Raw genomic sequence first — 22,357 nt, forward strand, 5'->3', positions numbered from 1 at the left:
GAGCGGGTTGTCCACGAACCAGAGGGTTAGCGGTTTGATCCCCGGAATGTGCAACATGCCGAAGTGTCCTTGAGCAAGACACTGAACCCCCAGTTGCTCCCAGTGCGTGGCACTGGTGTGTGAATGTGTGTGTGCTTGTGTGAGCGAATGGGTAGACGTGTCTGTGACTGTAAAGCGCTTTGAGTACCAATAGGTAGAAAAGCGCTGTATAAAAGCAAGGCCATTTACCAATAATATACCCAGTCCAGCCCTTTGAACACTTTTCCTTTTATGTTACTGAGATAAAATCATGAAATCAATTATCTCACTTTATTGCTCTCCTTTTCTGATACCTGATCTTCTGAGTTGTTTCATTTCATATCACACTGATTCATAATATTCTTGTTTTGTCCTCAATTTTTCTCTCTAAGGAAGTTCAGAAGTTTATGTTGTGAAACAGTTTCTTACACACGACCTTATAGGTTAGGTTCAGATGTGTCCAAGTCTGTCACAGACAATATGCCCCATATGTACATTGAAGCCAGATTGGCTTGCTGCAATGATTCCATCAGAGCTGTTCATACTGGTTGTGATAAGAGTTGTTCCTGATGCACTTGAAAAACGCCTGTGCCACGCTAACCAGGAGGAAACGAAAAAAATGATGATCCCTGATTAAGGCTGCATGACATTAAATTAGATCACAGTGCATAAGCCTTCTTGAGCTATCATAACACATATATATTTCAGATCTCATATCACTCCCATTAATTTTGACTGAGTATCACTGGCACTCATTAATTCAACCAGATTATCTGGTACGCTTAGCTAGATGTAATCCAGTCTAATACATTCCTGTAATAAAGCCAACCTCCATGAACATTACGAAGCTGAGATTTTGTTGAACTGATGCAGAGATTTATTCACCACGATTTCTTTGGAGGGCGTAGTTTGTGGTGCTATGGAACTTCACTGATGTAAACAGGGTGGACAGATGTATTCATGTGCTTGCAAGCCCATTTTGGAACAGTGGAAATATGATTGTTGTTATGTTTCATAAAATAGTTCACCTTATTTTAGCCCTGACACATTTCATCTGCAATAAAATATGAGACCAGCACGATTTTTCAAAGGTCACTGAGGGTGGCTCATTCACTGAAGGACCTGCTCAGTACTACTTTGAGTAGAATGTTTCTTTTGTGGGCTTTATTTCTGCATCACATTTGGAAGAATTGCAGATTTAGAACAGGTTCAATGTCAGTGTCACTGACTCAGGTTTGCTATTTACTCTCTAATTTACAATTTCTCTTGAGGAGGTGATATAATGAAACATCAGCTTTTCATTTCTCTTTCTCTCTCTCTCTCTCTCTTTGGACTGGTGGTCTGTTCATTCATTCTGTCAATCCATCCATTATATGTTATTGCTTATCCTTAGAGGTTTACAAGGGGTTTGGAGGACATCCCCGCCGATATTGGGCAAGAGGCAGGGCACACCTTGGACAAGTCTTGGACAGGTCTATCACAGATCGAACACAGAAAGACAAACAACCAATTTAGAATCACCAGCCAAACTAACAATGTAGCACCCAGTGTTTTTCTCTCATATAAACAGAGTTTTGTTTACATTCACTGTTATTCACTGCTCGCTGTATTTTGTGTATCCCTGAGGGCTAACAAACATTCTGCATGCTTTTCCTCACTTGTGGCATTCTTGCATCGTAAACAACATTGTAAACTGGATTCTTTAAAGGCAGGCAGTGGAATAACATGAAATTGGCTGCTGGATATATGTAAATTGCCCTGAGTGCTTGCGCGTGCAAATGCAAAAACAAAACAAAACGGAAGCAGCTCTGTAAAGACATTGCTCAATAGTGCACCACTGGTCACAAACTCCACGGGGTACTTTTAACTTTGACTTGCACGTTTGAGCTGACTAACAGCAGCTCCAGATAAAACCAGCTTTAAAACGTGTATGTTTTATATGGATTTGCTTATTGTCACATACTGGAGTTTCAGTGAAACGCTGTGTAAGAAAAACTGGTGATGAATGTGTAGGCGATGAATGTGATACTCCATAGTACACAGAATTCCATTAACGTCCTGAGCCGCGATTATACGGACGCATAATCAACTTTCAAGGATGGTTTAACTCTGTGACATCAATAACAAGCAAAACAAGACCCTGCTTTGTAGCAAATATTGATTCTGTTGCCTCCCCTCTCACTCCTCCCTGCCTCCCTAACTCCTGCCACGCTCCAATCTTATCTTCCCCTGTACTTTCTGATCTGTGTGTAAAACAGACTCCCCTCCTCTGCTGAAATAGAACAGCCTCCTATTGTGTGCTTCACAAAGCAACATTTTTCTGTTCTCCTGGTTGTGCTATCCTGTGCACAATTGTGGAGATTTGGCTTTGCTTCGAGGTGGCTGTGTTTTCATTCTCCTTTGTGCCTGACCTCTCTTTTGTGGTGTTTTGTGGGATCTCGCTCAGCTGCAGCGAGCATTATCAGCCCTGTCGGACCTGCTATAAACACTCTAATCTCCTCATAAATCTGATGTGATTGGTTTTAGACAGACTGGCAAGGGTTTGATGGGCACTTGCATTCAATGAAAGCTCCTTAACTGTGTTATATTAGAAGTCATATGGACAAGGAATAAAACATGTTTTTCACATATATGTGGATTGATGTTTTACTGTAAATCTTCCTGCACAATTTTCCAGAAGTGGCTGTCCATCTGTGTTATTCATACATTTTTATCCCCTTCAGGGAACAACGAGATCTCTTCATACATTTTCTATTTTTTTGTCTTTCAGTCCAGATCAGTGTTTCAAATACAGTATCAACACACAATGAAGAAAAGATATCCTCAAATCATAAATCACATCTTCGAATCCTCCATTCTGTTTCATGTCCCTGCCTTCTCGTTAGATTTTCATCAGTTTCCTGAATAACAGATCTTCATCCAGGAGTAGTGATATGAAGGGTGAACAAGGTGCCCTCTTGTTCATCTTGTTCGATTTTATGGTTCAACAGACACGGGTTTCTGTTGCTTACATCAGAGTGCGTGTAGACAACCTGGTTTGGTAAGAGAACGATGAGAAGCATCACTCTACGCTGACTTTGTCTCGGAGTTGATAGAATTAAACCACAAGAACGGCCTATTCTTTTGTGTGATGTCAAATTAACATCAAAGAAATGAAGGCCGGCTGTCACATCACCTCACGTCGCCTATGTCTGGACAAAAAAGTAGCACTTGAACACGCCACAAAGATTACCGCCAACGGCCAGCTGAGACATACGTTCTGCATCAGCATGAATCTACATAACTCCATACCAACGGGTCGCAGTGGTCTATATTCGTCTTTCTGTGGGGGAAACTGAAAAAGCTAGGATTAGCTAGGAAACTGGGAAAAAGCTAAGCCTGGAAGCCAGACCAACTTCCAAAGCTGGTCTGGAACCACTCTGTTGGGAACTGGTTAAGCTCCAGCAAAGATCAGCCAGGCTAATCAAATAGTATGGTCAGGCTTTATACAGTGATGGACAGAAGAGTAACAGCAACATAGTCATACTCGTCATATTCGTCATCTGATCACCGTAGAATTTAATTTGTTGTTGGCTGCCACCAGTGAAGAGAGATGTTTAGAATCCACTGTCACATCTGTTGTACAAGATATTGACAGCGAAATGACTTTAAAGGACGAAGAGTAAACAGCAATTATCAAGAATATGTTGAGAACGCTGTCATCGCTTAATGTCACATACTTTGTTGTTCTAATTGGTTGCAGGACTATCTAATTGCATGAAGAAGTATTTCTTGTCGGTATTGTTTCAAACACGCCCTATAATGAAATCCAAATTGTGTGAATGCCCACATGAGATAAAGATAACCAGAGGTCCTTTTGAACTTTATCATTTAGTTTACTTTCGTTTCTTGTGTTTCTCTTCTTGTACACTGACAGTCAAAGAGATCAGGGCAATGTTGCCGGTGGGGTCTCAACAGATCACACTGTATTTTACAAACCTGTCATATTGTACATTTTGTTTTCTGTAATCAGAAAAGAATCCACTCACTAAAGTTGTTAAAGAAATAAAGCAATATTTCACTAAAGGACCTCAAATAAAAAATTAGAGCACACAAATAGAGGTACTTTTCTACACTGATTCTTACTGGTACCTTTGTAAGGTAGTAATCGGTGGATCTTCCCACTTGATGGTGACCACTCCCGTGCTCATATGTCTGTCTTTAGTATCTGTCATTATTCATGGTGTTAAACCCCCCTAGACACGTACCCAGCAGCAGATGGAGGAAGTCAAGGCCACATTACATACACATACACTCACAGCCAGCTTTACATTATTTACTGCTGCCTGGTAAGCATTAATTCATCTAGTTTATCCATTATGTATCGAGCCAGCAAACAGCAAAGTTAACAACAAAACCTTAATACAGTAGCACTTTTAAATGGTATAGATCACACCTACAACACACCTTTAACTCATTTACAACATGTTTGGCTTTTGGTCTTTAAAGATTTATGACTTGGGCATTCAGACTGTACTACTAAAGTTAACTAAAGTAACAATAATTTGAAACGGACATTTTTTTTTTATACCTTTGACAGGGAAATAAATAATATTAATATTAAAATGTCTTCCAAAAAGTCCTGGACGTCGCGTCGCCTCTTAACTGTGTGTTCAGCCTGACGTTCGGGAGCTCTAAGCATACATTAAAATGTTGTTTCATATATGCTGCAGTTGCCTGAAAATTAATAAGAGAACGAAAATCCCATATTACAGTTCAGCGTATGGGTCTCACCACCATGTCGTTCATCACAAGCAGACGTACATGTCTTGTGACAGGGCTGGCTCAGGGACGTGACGGGATGTCAACTTGGCTTTTTTGGTTGAGTGCCCTGGCTGTGTGGTGGGGCTAACAGGAAGGAGGTTTTGTGCGAGGGTATGTGCATGAGATGGGGAACAGGAGGAAACACACAATGAAGTGCATGGCAAACACTGAAGGAACAAAATATAAAATGTGACAGACAATCTACCCAAACCACAGAGGTGTCAGTTTTACGGGCTGCATGTTTGGCATAAAAAACATTGAAGAATGACAGAGAAGGAGATGATTGTGGCCACATTTAGCTAAGTGGGTCTGCTGTATGTATGTGTATGTGGGTGTAAAATGTAGGAGAAACAGATAAAAACGATGCTTTGAATTATGTTTTCTCTTAAGAAACTCCTTCAAGTGGTATATTCAAAGAAAATAAGGATGCTGGGTTTGTGTTTGGCTTTAAAGAGGGTACAAAAAGCGTTTTCTTGCATACTGGTCAAATATAGAGATCTTCCAGGTGTACTAGATTCTGAGCTACAGAGACCCAACCTAGTACGCAAGTTAGATGGGTCACGCTGTTGGTTTGGCCTGTCAGTCTGATTTGAGCATGTCATTTATAATGACAGAAGATGATACTTTCATTAGCAAGTAATGGAGTAAAGCAAGATGAAATAGGACTTTTTTTTATATACACTTACATATGATGACCTATAACTTGGTGTTTGTGGATCCCCTGTAGATTTGTTATGTTTTCCAAGATTACCTTCAGATTGGGTTCAAAATATATGTGAAGACCTCTATTCAATGAAAACACTGGTGACTTTATGTCTGATCAGTCAGCAGGTGGTAAGTTGGCACAGTGTGACATAAATGAACGAAAAAGTTGCAAAGTTGCACCAAATTAGCCATAAGTCATAACTCTAACTTGCTCTATATACAACAATCAGGCATTACACCATGACCACCTAACCATATAATATTGTGTAGGTCTCCCTTGTGCCTCCAAAACAGTTGTGGCTCATCAGAGAATGGATAGGGGGCGGCTGTGGCTCAGTAGGTAGAGCGGGTTGTCCACGAACCAGAGTGTTAGCGGTTCGATCCCCGGAATGTGCCACATGCCGAAGTGTCCTTGAGCAAGACACTGAACCCCCAGTTGCTCCCAGTGCGTGGCACACTGGTGTGTGAATGTGTGAGTGCTTGTGTGAGCGAATGGGTAGATGTGGCTGTGAATGTACCAATAGGTAGAAAAGCGTTATATAAAAGCAAGGCCATTTACATGGGTTTTCTGAGGGTGTCCTGTGGTGTCTGGCAACAGAATTCTGTTAGTGGGGTCCTATGGGTTGAGGGGAGGAGCCTGTGGGGACGCTTCCACAGATACTTGATCATTTTGGGATCTAGTGAATTTGGAGGCCAGGTCAACACCTTGTGCTGTTTTTCATATTTTTTGTGAGTTGTTCCTAAACCATTTTTGTGTCTGTGTCAGACTACATCCTGCTGGGGATAGCTGCTACCATCAAAGAGTGTCAGTGCTATGGGGTGGGGGTGTCTGGTCTAGTCTAAGTAGTGGTACATGTCTAAGTAACATCCACATGAATGCCAGGTCCAACAGTTTCCCAGCAGAGCACTGAATTGTTACAAGATGGTCAATGTTATTTACTGATCCTGTCAGTGATTTTAATGTTGTGGCTGATCAGTGTATAATCTCATCACCTCTAAACCATTTACTGTTCTGGCCAAGGCAAAGGTTGTTTTTCATATTTGCTATTTTTATTTTTCTGTTTTAACATTAGAACAAAGCCATTATGTGTCATTATGTGTGGCTGTGTCTTCTCAGATGGAACGTAGGTAAGCGTAAACGTAAAAAGTTTATTCAAAAGAGACTGTTAAAATGGTTGTGATTAGAGTGGATGAGCAGAGAAGAACAAAAATGCAAAAGAGTGCAAAAAGTAAGAGCATATCTCAACAGTGAGAGTGAATTTTCTTGTTGAATGAAAGAAGAGACTGAAGCCCTGAAGCACCGTGAAATGTGAAAGGACAGAGGAGAGATGCAAAGAGTTTTCACTTGGTTGGGTGCGGCCAGTGGCACAGTTTTTAAGTTCAGAGAGACATAAAGTTAACAACCACGAGGTATATGTGCATTAGCACGCACCTCAGTCACTGTGGCGAGATCAGATGGACTACCTTCAGCATGACAAAATAATAAAAAATCCTCAAAAATATTCAGTATGCAAGATGTTTCACAAAGAACATTCAACTTTAACAACACACACTCACCACATCAATAATCTGTAACAATGTGAGGCCAAGATCCACAACGATGGGTGCTGAGTCGTTTTGGACTGGTCTCTCTAGTCGACTGTAGTTTACCATTAGGTCACGGTACAGCTTCCTCTGGTACATGCCACCATGACAACCTGGAGAGAATGAATGGACTATTACGGTGGAGCAGTAATAGGACAAATGCAAGGACATGATAGAACAAGGTAAAAGACAGAAGAAGTGGGAAAGGTAATATAAAAATGATAGATAATAGTACTAGGAGTAAAGAGTGACAAGTGAGAGAGGAAAAGAATGGAAGAACTGAGGTGATGGCATCAAGACTACAATAGGAACAATGGTGGGAGGAACTGAGTTATTTAAATCCTGACATTTACATGTTTAACAGAGAGTTAATCAACCCAGCTGATTGACAAAACATTCTCCCACGCGTATTTGTGCCTGTAATCGAATCAGTGTTATTGTTGTAATTATTTCCAACATTGTTCATGCAGCCACAAATCCCCCAAGAAATTATGATTAAGTCACAATACGCTGAGTGTAATGAGCGCATTATTAACCGACTGCACTTTAATTGTGTTGACTGTGCTTTCGTTTAGTTTCCCCTGCGTTCATTAGGCCTCATCAAGAGCCTCACACAGAACAGCAAGGCATCCATCTTTGTATATTGCAGCACAGTTCCTCACGCAAAAGCAAACGCAGTCGCTCGTGAAGACAACTTCTTTTTGGCACCATGCTGCTAGCATTGTTTCTCTTTAACTAATGCTGTTCTCTTAATATAATGTGACTAGGAGGGGTTTGACTGAGAGACTGTTAGGAGAGCCTCGCAGCATTTAGTTCTGTAAAAGTACAGCAGCACTACTTGTACTGAACACGTAGTTTTGTGTATTTAAGTTTATATGTGAGAATATTATAACTAATTATACCTAAATTATCAAATGATGAAAGTAAAAAAAAAAGTTTAAATGGATATTTCTTTGTTTCCTAAAATACATGCGCTGGCAAAGAGTTCCAAGCAGCTATTACAATATTTAAATGAAAATTATAACACGTTGGCTTTAGTTTACCCACCCTGCTAAACTCTGGAGGATGCATCAGCAGAACATTCGCTCAACTCTCTAGACTCCCTCATTCTTCAGCGTCTCATTTCTGCCAGAACAGAAAAGGTCTCAGTCTGCATCTCCTCACTGACCCTTGTCCAAATTAGATGTTGTCTCAACATATTCCAGCAATTACCTAGTGACAGCCAAGACATGAGTGCCCTCGCGATGACTGAGTGGATGACTAATTAGTTAATGAGGCAAAAATAAACAAAGACAGCTCGCTGTGCATTTGTGAGTTAGGAGGTTGGCAAGTGTCAGACGGTGAACCCCTAAATCTTGGCGTGACATTGAATCTGCATAATGGCTGTGAGTGGCAGCCAGCAAAAGTGTTGCGAGTCGATGGAGCGAAGCGAGCCCAGGAAAAACAAGCTGATCAGTGAAGGGCCCCGCAGAGTGCCACTGAGAAAACATTCACCCATCTCTGAGTGGGTGGCAGCGCATACTGTTGTTGATCTACAATCATGGACGGCTTCTCCATTGGGAGGCTCCAAGAAAGTAAGCTATTTGTTTCTGCCACATTCCTTCACAGTGCTTGGTTAGCTGTCAGTGACTAGTAAGGTGTTTCATGGAATACTGTTGACTTAACCATTTGGAGCATTTTCAATATAGCTGCAAATTGCCCAGATGGTTCTCATAAACATATTAAGTCTTTTTTTATTTTTCATACTGCAGACGCTGCAGTGAAATATGAGTGGAGGGCTTACACTAGGGCTGGGCGATTAATTGAATTTCGATTTTGATTTTGGCCTCCCTCGATCATGAAAACAAGATAATCGTAATAAAACGATCATTCTGCCGCACGCCGTGTCTTGTGTGGTAAACGCAGCGAACCCTTCCATCTCCACCTGTGCACTCCGCTCCGCCCCCGCCTGAAAATCTTCGCTTTCAGCGATGCCGGTGTGAAGTGCCAGTGAGTGTTTGGGGAAAAAAAGTGCAGAAGAAGACGATAGAAGTTGGCAGAAAGGCAGCCATTGGTCGGGAATAAAGGTAAAGCGAATTCTGTGGTGTGGAAACACTTATGATACACACTGATAATTTTTATAGAGAGATGGGCAAAATTTCAAAAGTATTTTAATTTAGTATTTGTGATCTTTGTGAACTTGTGATTTAGATATTTAATCCCAGCTAATCCTTGGGTATGGAGTTTGCATGTTCTCCCTGTGTCTGCGTGGGTTCTCTCCAGGTACGCCAGCTTCCTCCCACCGTTCAAAGACATGCTGGTTAGGTTAATTGGTGATTCTAAATTGGCCGTAGGTGTGCATGTGAGTGTGAATGGTTGTCTGTCTCTCTGTGTTAGCCCTGTGATAGACTGGGATAGGCTCCAGCCCCCCGCGACCCTCCACAGGACAAGCGGTCACAGAAGATGAGTGAGTGAGTAATCCTTGGGTATTGCACAATCTATGCACATTAATCGAACTTCGTTAAAAATGTACCTGGATGGGATATCTTACAAACATCCCAGCTGCTCAGACAGCCCTGTGTGCTTGATCGGGTGCTAACTCAGTTCACATCGACAGTACATGTGGATAACTATGGTTACGAGAGAACCACCTGGCAGAACTTGCTGTTCAAAATGTAGTTTTTCTTTATCCGTTTCAGCAGACTCTGCTTACTTTCCACAGCACTACTGCAGCACCAGCCACTTCCTGATTTCCCAAACAACTGTCAGGCTGAGGTCATAATAACAGAACCTATGCGTGTGTTAATGAAAATAGTGGCGTTAAAAGGAATGTTTATTAACACGCTGTTAACCAGTTAATTATGACCACCATAGCTATTACACTTACAGTATATTAAGTGCAGTGATTAAATTTTAACATTTCAATTCTTTGCATTTTATGATGCCCAGTGGCACCGCTGTTTAATCTGAACTGAAGTGACTCTGCTGATTGTGATTAGTAAATTAGGTAACAATATAGTTACAGTACAACAGCGACTATTAGTAGTTACTGGTGGTATTGCATTCTGAGTTGAAAAGCAAAAATACAACTGTTCAGTGAAAGGTAAGAATGTTTAGTTAGAAACCAAACCAATTTACGCACTGAATGATTTTCCTCATCCATCATCCCAGCATCGCCCAATACTGCCAGCACTGCCCTCCCCGAGAGATTTGGCAGGAACCGACACTTTCTACAAAAGTAAAATTAATGAGGTCTGTGCCCTTACCTCCAGCATTACCAGGAAAGTGTTTTCATTGCTGTTCTTAAGCATCGCGCTTGACTCCACATACACTCTGTACCTCCTGAGTGTGACATTCAGGTACAGTACGTTCTAAACAGTTTGTCTTCCAGCAGCAACGTCTCGGGCAGGCTGAGCTATTACTGTACCAGGTAGACTTCAGTTAGCTGTGATGACTTCTGTCAGCACGTCCTCAGGCACTGTCTGAATGTCTGTGCTATTAGGCCTAGCTTAGGTTTTCACTGGGGGAGCATCCTGAGAGCTGAATATTTACCCTTACAGTGTCCCATGTGGTGACGCTTCACGTCAGTAGTTGAATGGTTATGTAACCATGTCTGCTGTATTTGATGAAAATTAATATAATGACCAGTCAGTGACGCTATATGTTTAGAAATATATTTTTAACTCACTTTATGCAATAAAACTTACAATTTAAGGGAAACACTTGCTGAAATGTTTTTGATGACCCCTAGTGGTTTAAGAGGCTGTGATATTACTAGATAGTGTATCAGGATACAGCGACATCACTGCCAGGAGTTATTTCAGGTGTTAATCCCAGAGGGCTCTTTGAAAATGGCTATGTCAATGAAATGTGAGTACAAAGGTATTTTGTTTATTGATTGATTGATTGAGGACTCCAGGGAGACAAGGTGTTAAAGGAGTGGAGGGTGAGTGTAGACGGTGACTCTTTTCCCCCTTTTACAGTTCCCACGCTGCAGTAGTTTCCTTCAGAGCTCTGCGTCTGAATTTGACAATAATCCTGTGTTATGTAAAACCCACTGACCTCCTTTTAACAAGACAGGTCATGCTGTCAGCCGAGTACACCGGGGCAGTAAACTGGTGTTGAACACCTCTTCTCTACTTATCTTATCTGTGCTTACAACTATCTCTCACAACAGTCCTGCAGCAGCACATTCATGGAGGCAACACCGAGTGATGCTGCTTTGATTTGTCTGGTTAGAAAATGCGTCTTACATGTAAAACCAGATGTTAATCTCAAAGGGAACTCCAACTCTGCTTTTCTCCACTGTATCCAAGATAGGTTTAGGAATGAATCTGCTTTCCTACGTTATCAAGTTTCACAACTAAGGAATTCTATAGCACAGCACTAATCTCCCTTAATGACGCCTTTTCAGTTACACTATCATACTCATTACTATGACACATACAGCACATTTGCACAATCCACAAATCTTACCCTGAGCTTTAAGTACTTAAATGTGCATTATGCTTGTTTATATCTTTAGTCTAGTGTTTAGTCTAGGATCTAAAAGGCGGCATTTTTCAAGAGCAGCTGTGTGAGCAGGCCCGTGTTGAAAATCGACCCTGATGCTCATTGCACTACTAGAAAACATGACCCAAAATTCACTGCTGCTTTTTTTGTGTGTGTGTAAACAAAGCGTGCATATGCATGTATTGCAGAAACAGTTAGGTCCAACAAAACATATCCAAGTGAATTAGTAAGTGTATAAAGTGCACATGCTCTGCTTTAATGCGAGGGTATTAACAAAGGAAAGGTTTCAAAATTACATGCAACTGTAAAAAAAATAAAAATCAACAGCTAAATCATACAGTATATCAACCTAACTGTATGTGTCAATAAAATCGGTCATGTGACAAAACTAATTCCACATATTATGCACACCTGTACCTTTGAATGGTCCTACTTAAAAGCAGTTTAAGTTTCCTTCAGGTTCTATATGTACTTTAGTTTACTGCATGAGTTTCCTGTCTTGGCTGTTCAGTTTTAGCACATTGTCCTATCCTCACTCTCTTTAACACCAGTAGCCACATGTGAAAAATATTTATTTTACCTGCAGAGCTTTCCACTGACATATAGACTTCCTCCCCCAAGTTTTCTATAGCTACACCATACCTCCCGTCTTCTTTTTTCTTGCATCTCCCAGATAGCAACTGTTGTTTTTCAGCAATACGCTGACTGAAACAGAAACACTGAAATATTCCAGGGTCTTAAAGCAGCCTGAAGGCATCTATCAATTTCAAACATCTTCTATATATCTTGCTCATTGCAGTAATGGCCTCTCATATTTCCACTCCAGAGCCCACTGGGAGTCCTCATTCATTCCTCAATCATTAAAGCTCGGATGTATTGTACAGAAATAAAAACTGGGCTTCTTTTTATTGATAGGGTGCTGCAGCAGTACACATAAAAGCAATTTAGTTTATGAGTCGGTCATCCTTGAAAGTATACGCTGCCTCAAAATCATTTTTACAGACTTGGTGTCGATCCTGCTCTCATTGTTGAGTGTCACCCACAACGGCACACACAAGTGTAACAAATCAGTGTCTCAGTGACACACAAACCCTATTCCCATGCAGGTGTCCACATATAATCAAAATAAAAAAATGGATGTTTGGATATAGTTGTATTCTTTTATTTTCTCATTGATATGTTCTCAAAGGTAGACTCCTGTAATTTAGTATGCTACATCCTCACAGCTGGCCGTAGGGTTCAGTCTGCTAAAACAATAGATCCTACATTTCCCATAATGCAAATAGCTCCACAGACATCTCTGCAAACTCCATGTTTCTTTGTAATGAAGGTGCACTTTGATGGCTTCAAGCCCAAGCTGAAATAACCCTGATGATATTATAATGACTGTATGGTGAGACGAAGACCTGTCCCCTTCTCCCTTATTTTGGAAGAAATGTGCACAGTAGTGAATGGTGAAAGACAAATAATGGGTTGACGCCCTTTGAATTGTGCCTTTCATTTACATTGACAAACTTATTATGTGTAATTCATGGCACAATTCGAAACCATGAGAAAAAGTGGGAGTTTGTGTCTTTGTTATCTTCAGGATGAATAGATGGATGGATGGGTAGATAGATGGATAAATAATAATGACTTTCACCTCTTTCAGTACTTTTCCCTTGTTCTTCCAGACCAAGGTGAAGTGTGTTAAGGTGGCGGTGATATATTCTGTATGTTGGTGACATCCTGTATATTGTGCGAATCAACTCACTGAGTGGTCTGGCAAGAAACTAAATGGTTCTGTACTGTCTTTATGACCAACTGTGACTTTCTCAACTTGAAAAATGATCTTTGGCGTTGACAAACATAATGTGTTTAATTCATGACGAAGTTCAAACTGGATCAAGAAATTATTCATCTTTCGTCATTGACTTCCACACATATTTTTTAAGGTCCTTTGGCGTCCACTGTAATAGGCAGGGCGCCTCCTTTTCATTTATTTTTATTTTATCCAGACTCCCAGAAGACATTATAGTCTACTTTAATAAGGATACTAAAAGGCTGAGCAGTATTGACTCGTAATCGTGATGTGTTAAATTGGTAGAGTGCTCCTTTAATTCTTAAAGCAAAATAAAATAATTTGAAGCCTTTGATGTCTTTGTAGGTCATGTTTAGAAAGTTGTTTGACTACAGTAGAGAGCAGCTGCGTAAAAACACAGAAACTTTACTCCCTAAAGCAAAATCGTAATCTAGGCTTTACCCGTATTAGTGTACAACATATTGCGTTTGGTGGCCAGAGGGCAACCCCTAACAGCTTGTGGCTTGCAGCAATAAATGGGCCGCTCGAGGGCAGTGGGCCAAAGGCTGACTTGAGTCAATCTTTAATGCCCCCAGAAGGCAGTTTAGTTTGCAGAGTAGTAAAAATGAATAATAAAAACAATAAATACTAGACCATTGTACCACTGTAACTGTGACCATCAGAGAGTATGCGGTGATACTGGGGGACAACCAGATGTCAATATTTACTGCTTACAATGAAAATTAAAGCTTGTTTAAAAGACTGATAGCTGGTGGAATAAAGAACGTCATAAAACTGTTGGTTCTCCCTCGTGTAAGGTACAGCCTCAGTCCCGATATAAAACCACTGTGAAAATGGTCACTTGCATGGAGCTGCTTACATATTAATGCCATGCACATGTACGTGTTGGATTATACATAATGAACTTTTCCTTGATGGATGCTCCCTTCCTTTTTGCTTGTAGAAACACTATTCACATTATCACATTAAAGTATTATTACAGTGTTACGTCTGAGGGTCTTCACTGCAAGCTAATGAAGACATTTAGATACCAGAACCGTTATCATGACAATAGTCCTGTGCCCTAGGCCACCACAAAGGCAGATTAAATATCGATTAGCCTCAGGCAGTCTGGACATAGAGGAGACTTGGGCCAAGTTTAAAATCGAAGCACATTAAAGCAGCTGCTTCACAAGTATCCGTAAAAGGTCGATACATATCCAGATTCTGAGAGGCGAGGGAGAAGTGATCAAATATCAAACAAGGTCACTTCTTTGGCTTGTGGAAACAAGTTTCAAGGAGTATGCTTGCTTCTCAAAGTTGAAACACAAACATGATTTATAAATAAAGAAAGCAAAAAATAAGTTTTCCTCTATTTACATTTGGCTCCTCATTAGTTTCATGTGTAACAGCTACCTTTACAAATGAAACAGGAGCTGAGCAACATTAGCGTTCAGGTTAGTGATGTACATCTTACTCTCTATTTTGGTCTCCACCGCCTCCTGGAAGAAATGCATATCTCATGACCTGTTACACTCAGCAGCTAGCTAACTTTGTTTGCTGTTTAGATGCTAAAATGCTAAATACCACCAATTAATGTTATTTTTCATGTTCGCAAAACATCTTACATAACCATAACCATCTTTTGACCTATCTTTTCCTCATTGGTGATTCTTAATCATATTACCTTGACCTTGAAATGACTTTGCTCACATGTCAACACAGGCAACTAATACCCATTTTGTTTATCAGTATAAGCTCATAAGCTCATAGTCTTTCATGTTTCTTCTACTTCTAAACTGCCCAAACTGGTGATTACAGACAACAGTTTCAGATTTTTCCCCAAGTAAGAAAAGATATTGATAATATAAAGTATTTTATCTCATTAGCAGCCACCCTTTAAAACTTTTGTGACAAGCTCACTGCAAAGTCAGATAATCACATGTCTGGTGAGCTATGACAGTCCTGGATTCAGGCACACCATAAAGACACTAACTAGATGGACGTTATTAGGAGCAGAGGGTGGATACAACAGCTACAGGTGTGAACATCAAGGAAAAATTCATTTTAATTTCAAGAGAGCTTAAATCCTCCTTGAAACAGTGTTTTACAACTTGTTAACAAAGCTTTGTGGAACATTGTAGGAAAGAAATCCTTCACTTGAGTCGGCGATGAAAGAGGCAGGCATCTATTTGGCACACTGCACTTCAAACATTTTCCTTAAAGACTGGTCTTCATTCCTCTTCATTCTTGTGTCTAAGAAAACTCCTCTTGTTTTACAGTTGTCATGATATCGAGTTTTAGACTTTCTGTTTTGTTTTCCACATTAAAAATCTAATTTTCTAATTGTATTTTTTACTTCATATAGGCACAGTGTTGATATAGGCAATGTTTCTGTCTAACTTTAGAGCAACTTTTAACTGCACTTCCAGGCAATCTGAAAACATCTGAATGAATGCACTGCTAACAAATACTGTTGGAACAAACTGTAGAGCACATCACATGACCCTAACCCTAATTGTGTAGGTCTCCCTTGTGCCTCCAAAACAAGGGAGGGGTCTCTGTAGATCACCCCACAGATACTTGATCAGTTTGGGATCTAGTGGATTTGGAGGTCAGGTCAACACCTTGTGCTGTTCTTCATGTTTTTTTGAGTTGTTCCTAAACCATTTTTGTGTGTGTGTCTGTGTCAGGCTGCATCCTGCTGGGGATGGCTGCTGCCATCAAGGAGTGTCATTGCTATGGAGCGGGGAGGTGTCTGGTCTGGTCTAGGTGGGTGGTACATGTCTAAGTAACATCCACATGAATGAAAGGTCCAAAAGTTTCCCAACAGAACACTGAATTGTCACAAGATGGTCAATGATATTTACTTTCCCTGTCAGTAGTTCTAATGTTGTGGCTGATCGGTGTATATGTATAATCCTGCCTCTCAGTTCATCTATTCGCTTACCCCATCTATACCTGGGTTCTTCCCTGCAGTTTCCCTTGCAGTTTCTCCTTGTGCTTCCTTGCCTGGTTTCCCTCGTTCTCTGCATTTCGACTTCCTGTTTTTTTTATTATCCCGCTTCACTCCGCAGCTCTTTTTGTTACTTCCACTGTCACGTTAAACTGAACTTTAATTATTTCATCCTGCCTTGCTTCATTGTTCGCTCATGCATGTGGGCCCTGTCTTTTCCTTGACACACCTACAACAGCAGTATGGCATCTGCACTGCATCTTGACGTGTGGCAAGAAATAGACATTGTCTTGTTAAGCCCCCCCCCCCCACACACACACACACTCTATCTATTATAGCTTCTCAATGCCAGTGTGTGTTATCATACAAGACTGTGCAACCTGTTGGCAGAAGCTGTGAAACAAACAGATTGAAAGCTCCCTTACTTTTACCATCACCTGTTTTCATTATGGAGCTTATAAATAAGAAAACTAAAGATATCAACCTTCCTGTACAGTCATCGATTTCTCTCTCTCTGCCCTCTACTACAGTCAGACATACACAGTACCACAAAGTATTCCATCAGTCAAACAGAATTACATAAGGAATGTTAATTCTCCATATGTGTGTACAGTTTATATTACCAGGGATTCAAGCATATCACAGAGATTTAACCTCCTCCGAGAGTCCTCTGGCTCAGTTCTGTAGTCACGCATTTAACAATCCTTTAGCTGCAGATTACACTGAAGGGATGAACGGCTGCCCCTTGCACTATACGCATCTCCACCAGAACGCCCTTAGAGCGGGCCAGATGTTGTTAGTCTAATAGGGGAAGCTCAATGTCAGACACAGATCCAGTCAAGTTTCAAAATTTAGTTATGCACTATTTATTTAAACTACAGGAATCTTCTCTGGATGTTCAGTATTCTAGCGCAAATAGGGAGCAATGTATGCAATCATATGTAGAAAAACAAGAAACGAAAATGATCTACTCCTGTGCATGCCCTTTTATTTGCAGATGAACATGTTTCTCTCGTGCCAGATGTGCTAGAGCCGGACTAAGCTGAAGTACGTCTTTACAGTTGCTCTCATCCTTCTGACAAATGTTTATGGAAGTGACGCGTAAAGACAAAAACCCAACAGAAAAAGTGCCAAGCTGCATTTTCCCTCCTCTCTTGGTCTCTTTTGGCGTCTTTTGACATTGCCTACGTGTGCAGAAGACAGAGCGAAGGCTCCAGTGACTCACCTTGACAGCAGAATGTCGCCCACAGGTAAACTCCAACCAATATAAATCCAGTGCGCTTCCGAGGCTCCATGACAGCGGCGGAGCAGAACTCCCGGTGCAGCCCGCTGGAGATGTCAAACTTCGAAGGAGTGCAGCTTAGTCAGACTGCTGGTGGTGATGGTGGTGGTGCTGCTGCTGCTCTCTCTCCCTTTCTCTCAGTCGCGTTGTCTCCCTCTCTCTCCCTTTCCTCCTGCCGGATGCTGGGGGAGACGCGCGCTCAGACGCACACACAGAAACACACCCGGTGACTGTCTTCGTGTGTCTGGGTCGAATGTCACCTCAGAAGTCACTTTGGATTCAGCTCTCTTCCCCTCTCTCCGCGCTCAGACGCACTTTCATATCAAACATCTCGAGCTTGTCCTCAGAGTGTTTTCTGTCTTGTCCGTGCCCGGGGTCCCCTCCAGTCGTTTCATCCTCATCTGCTTTATGGATGATGACTGAGGGAACGGTGAACACGCGTGATCTCATCAGGCAGAGGGCGACACACCCCGCCCCCTCAACTTTGAACAAACTTTATTTTATTTTAGTCATTCATTTTTTTTTATAATAATTAAAATTGAGTATGGACCATGTTTTAGATTTTTGGTTGATAAATCAATCATCTCCCCCTCTAGAATGCACAGAAATGGAGCCTGAAAAGGTAATGATTCCCCCTCTTTTCATTTTTTATTGAAGAATCCTTTCACTTTCATCTGTTCTCAGTTGTCACTTTTCAGCCATTCCATTCTTGCACTTCCCCATTTTCTCCTCTAGCAACTTTGTCCTCTTTTGCAAGATAAGTCGAAGCCCACTTTTAATCAGCGCCCTCATTTCTCACCATCCCGCTTTCGCTGGAGGGGCCTGGATCAGAAACGTTTAAATGAAGTAGTCATAATGTGGCAGTGTTAAAAGACAAGGAGCAATTTTATAAAATGCCAATCCAAGCCTCAGTTCTTGGTAGTAATAAACTATACTTAAGTAGTTACATTGTACATTCAGTGTTATAAATAATGTCAGAAAACATCTGTGTTTGGACATGTAGCAATAAATAGCTGTTATCTGTAACTCTGAATGGGCATGCCGTCTCACTGATGCAGGCCTCACTGCTTGGTTAAGACACACAAACATGGGTAACAGCACATAGTGCAGCTATAGGTGGTCACCTGACAATATTAACCTGTATTTCCTACAGTCAGACACATACATCTGAGAGGGCTCTTCAAAGTAATCTGTGAATTAATACAGAAAAAAAAATCTAACAGTTTGGCAGCAGCCATGTAAATATGAAATAATACTCCATATACTATTAGATATTTTAAACAGTTCTGCTCCTAAATTTACATACCCTTGAAAAAATGCCCAGATGTGTACCATTCCTTAAAGAAAACATGAGTAATCAGCAAAGCATATTTCAAGGAGAGATCATTTGGAAACAAAGAGCAAACAAGTTACTGAAGCCACAATGCATTGTGAGATAGTATTTAGGTGGTAAAACTTTAATGAGAAGCGACGTCATTGTCTTAGAGGAAGGTGGTAGAAAAGGACTGAAGTCTCGACGCTGGTGGTGGTGGAGGAGATAGAAAGAGACTTCTGATGAGACCCCCTGGACAACCAGGATGAGGTGGCGACATTAGGATTAGGGGTGCAAGACAGATATTCTCAAAGTGACAGAATTACAATGAATTTAAAGAACAGGGACTTGGGACAGATTGGCACAGAAAATATAAGCAAACTGATAAAACTGGACAAGAGCTGTGACAAAACTTAAAATGCAGTGATTTTGGCAGCATGGAACTGTAGAAGAATAGAGCAGCAGAAGTAGCCCAAGGCTTCTTTTTTAAGGGGATAAACTAAATGAATAAACTATAATTATTTAACAAAGCTGGCCAGGCCCCATCCATTTTTGGGTCATGGAATGCACAAAATCTGCATGATGAGTGCTTTTTTTTTTAAATTTAATGGCTAACATTTCACAAATGCCAAGACGTTATGTAAACATATGAGCAGAACTGTAAGAGGGAGCGGGGAATGCTAGGTAGGTTTCCTTCACGTATAGTCTTAAAGTAGGTTTTACGCTTTTGACTAAAGCCTTAGGAAGAACTGCTTTACAAAGGGATCTCTTCACAGCCAAAACCAGTAGGACAAAATATTACACTATCACAATAAGCAATAATGGTTAGCACTGATGCCTCACAGCAAGAAGGTTCTGGGTTTGAATCCATGGGCTTGCTCCCACCGTCCAAAGACATGCTCATTAGGTTAATTGGTGATTCTAAATTGGCCGTAGGTGTGGGTGTGAATGGTTGTCTGTCTCTCTCTGTTAGCCCTGCTATAGCCCGGTGACCTGTCCTCTCACCCAATGACAGCTGGGATAGGCTCCAGCCCCCCCGCGACCCTCCAGAGGATAAGCAGTTACAGAAAAGGAATGAATGAATAAGCAATAATGCTTTTCATGTAGAGTATGACATTTAAGACATTATTGAATCAAAAGGAACTATCAACTGACAATGAAGATAGCTTTGATCCATAATTCTACTATCTCTCTCTAATTTTGCTGTAATATCAGTTTTCTCTATTTCTTGAAAGAAGGACTGGACCTCCACGCGTCTTTCTTTCCTGTTGGTTAAACAGCTGCTGTTTTTCTAACCAGTTTTAAACAGTCAAAAATTATTTTTGCTTTACTGTGACCGTAATTGTTATGCCGAGAACTTCATGGGCACAATATATTGCTATAGTGCACTATGAGCACCTGCATAATAATTTATAGATGAATTTTCTAACACGATTTCATGTTAGCATGCACAGCTGAATGCATCTTTAATCGGCGTGGCAGCCGTCCAGTGAGGTGAGCTGTGGTGCACGTGGCCAATTGTTAGAGCATATTGCATCACGTAATTACTTCTAACTAGACGCTTGCCTGAGAGCCAGTGCGGGGCTGTCAGCAGGAGGTGAAACATCTTTAGGGCACGCAGGGAGGACACCTTACACCGCCATGGCACGAGACGGAGCGCTGCCGTGTGTATTGTTGTGTGCGCTCACATGTGTGGGGGAGCAGCCTCATTAGCGTGTATGGAGACATTTCAAGTTGTTGTTTGGTGTGATGCACTCATTATCTGTTTCCTCATCCGTCAGCATCCGTTCATTTACGCCACCCTGTCCCCCTTTGCACATGTTCATCCTCTCTCTCTCTCTTGCCTTGCGGTTAGTCACCATCTCACTCACCTTCTCTTTCTCTAGTTTTTCCTCTTCCTTTTCCACTCTGCCCATCTGCCATACCCCCTGTTGTTTCTGCCCTCTCTTCTCCTCCTCCACAGCCTTCCACCTCTCTCCCCCCTCTCTGCCTCCCATCAGTTCTGTTCTGTACTCCTGCAGCTCTGCCTGTGAGCAACAGATACAGCGATGTCCTCCAACCATTACAGGAGTGCCTGCAGGGTTTCTCTAGCTCTCACTACCTATCACTCTCCCGCTACCATTTGGTTCAGCATTAGTGTATAAACCCCCCATCTCTTCGTGCCTCCCCTCCTCCTCTTCCCTTCTCCCTCTGGCGTCAGTCTGGACACAACGTCAAACATGCATGTGGACTGCCAACATCTCACATTAAATAAACGTCCTTCTGGCTGAGCCTGTGGGGATTTATATTGTGTGTATGTGTGGTGGTGTGTGTGTGTGTGTGTGTGTGTGTGTGTGTTTCCCTGTGTCTTTTTCCGTGTGCACCTGGTTACTGACAGTGCAGCCTCGTATGTGCTTTGTGTATTCTAGTCCATCTGAAAGACATCCCCTACTCCCTTATAATGCACATTAACATGCAGCGTAGTAGCCTTGAGCAAAAGGCCGTGAATATCAAAAATAAATAAAAATCTCATGTAGAATCATGAAGCATAAAGCTGGATGTGTGATTTATGCTTGAGGTTATATAGCTGCATATGCCATAGCCAACGTCACCATGTTAAATCAAAATCTACAATATATACTGTCTGTGGTATATGAGAAATCATTTAAATGCGGCCACGGTCCGCTCATGGTCATGAACCAACAGAGAATTTGAATTTGCAGCACACATCAGCTTAATGGTGCTTTGTAGCAAGTTTCAGCTCGCTGTTCGGGTGTCTGGTCCCAACTTCACTGTTCTGGCTCAGTCTTACTGCTCTCACAGCTTTATCGACTGCACAAGGCAGCGTCTTGTTTTCGGCAACAAAACCTCAGCAACACCAAACTGAACTTATTTGCTTGTGAACATAATGGAGCATTTAGCAGCTTTAGAACATGATATTTACCTCAAAAAAACTGGTGTCTACTAGCCTGAAAGCCAGACCAAAGGCTGGCCTGGAACCGCTCCGTTGGGAACTGATTATTGTCAGCAAAATAATTTGTGCGGGCTTTATGTGGAGGTGACTTCTGACTTCACCAGGCTAGATGAAAAATTTGAATTTAAGGTCAGATCATCACCTCATAAAGTAGATATAACAAACCAGTCAACAAGTAGTTAGTCCGATGTCTAGGCTCTTTTTAGCTCAGTTTTGGTCTCCACCCACTCTTAGGGAAATATGTATTTGTTAGTTTGTTGTTGGGCAGTCATCTACAACCGGACATGTTTCAGTAAAATAAATTGAATTATACCCCCCGTTATGGTTCCTGAAGACAAAACAATGAGCTGAAAGATGCTAAAATGCTCTGCAGGGAGATAATTCTCTGTTGATGTGTTTACATCACCTTTTGCCTCTTTCTTTTCTTTCATACTATAAACAGACTGGTTTATACAGAAATAAAGTGTCAAGTG

General features: G+C 41.3%; 1 protein-coding gene across 1 annotated transcript in view; it reads right to left on the reverse strand.

The window, feature by feature from the left end:
• Positions 1–17,632, reverse strand: part of chrna8 (cholinergic receptor, nicotinic, alpha 8) — a gene marked incomplete at its 5' end in the record, with an annotated part of 38,056 nt that extends 20,424 nt beyond the window's left edge. Inside the window, 2 exons of the mRNA XM_084558614.1 lie at positions 7,084–7,223; positions 17,563–17,632. Coding sequence (XP_084414740.1) covers positions 7,084–7,223; positions 17,563–17,632 — 210 coding nt within the window. The remainder of the gene's footprint in view (positions 1–7,083; positions 7,224–17,562) is intronic.
• Positions 17,633–22,357: the final 4,725 nt, after the last annotated feature.

This window comes from Chelon labrosus, assembly GCF_963514085.1.
Source record: "Chelon labrosus genome assembly, chromosome: 2".
NCBI lineage: Eukaryota > Metazoa > Chordata > Actinopteri > Mugiliformes > Mugilidae > Chelon > Chelon labrosus.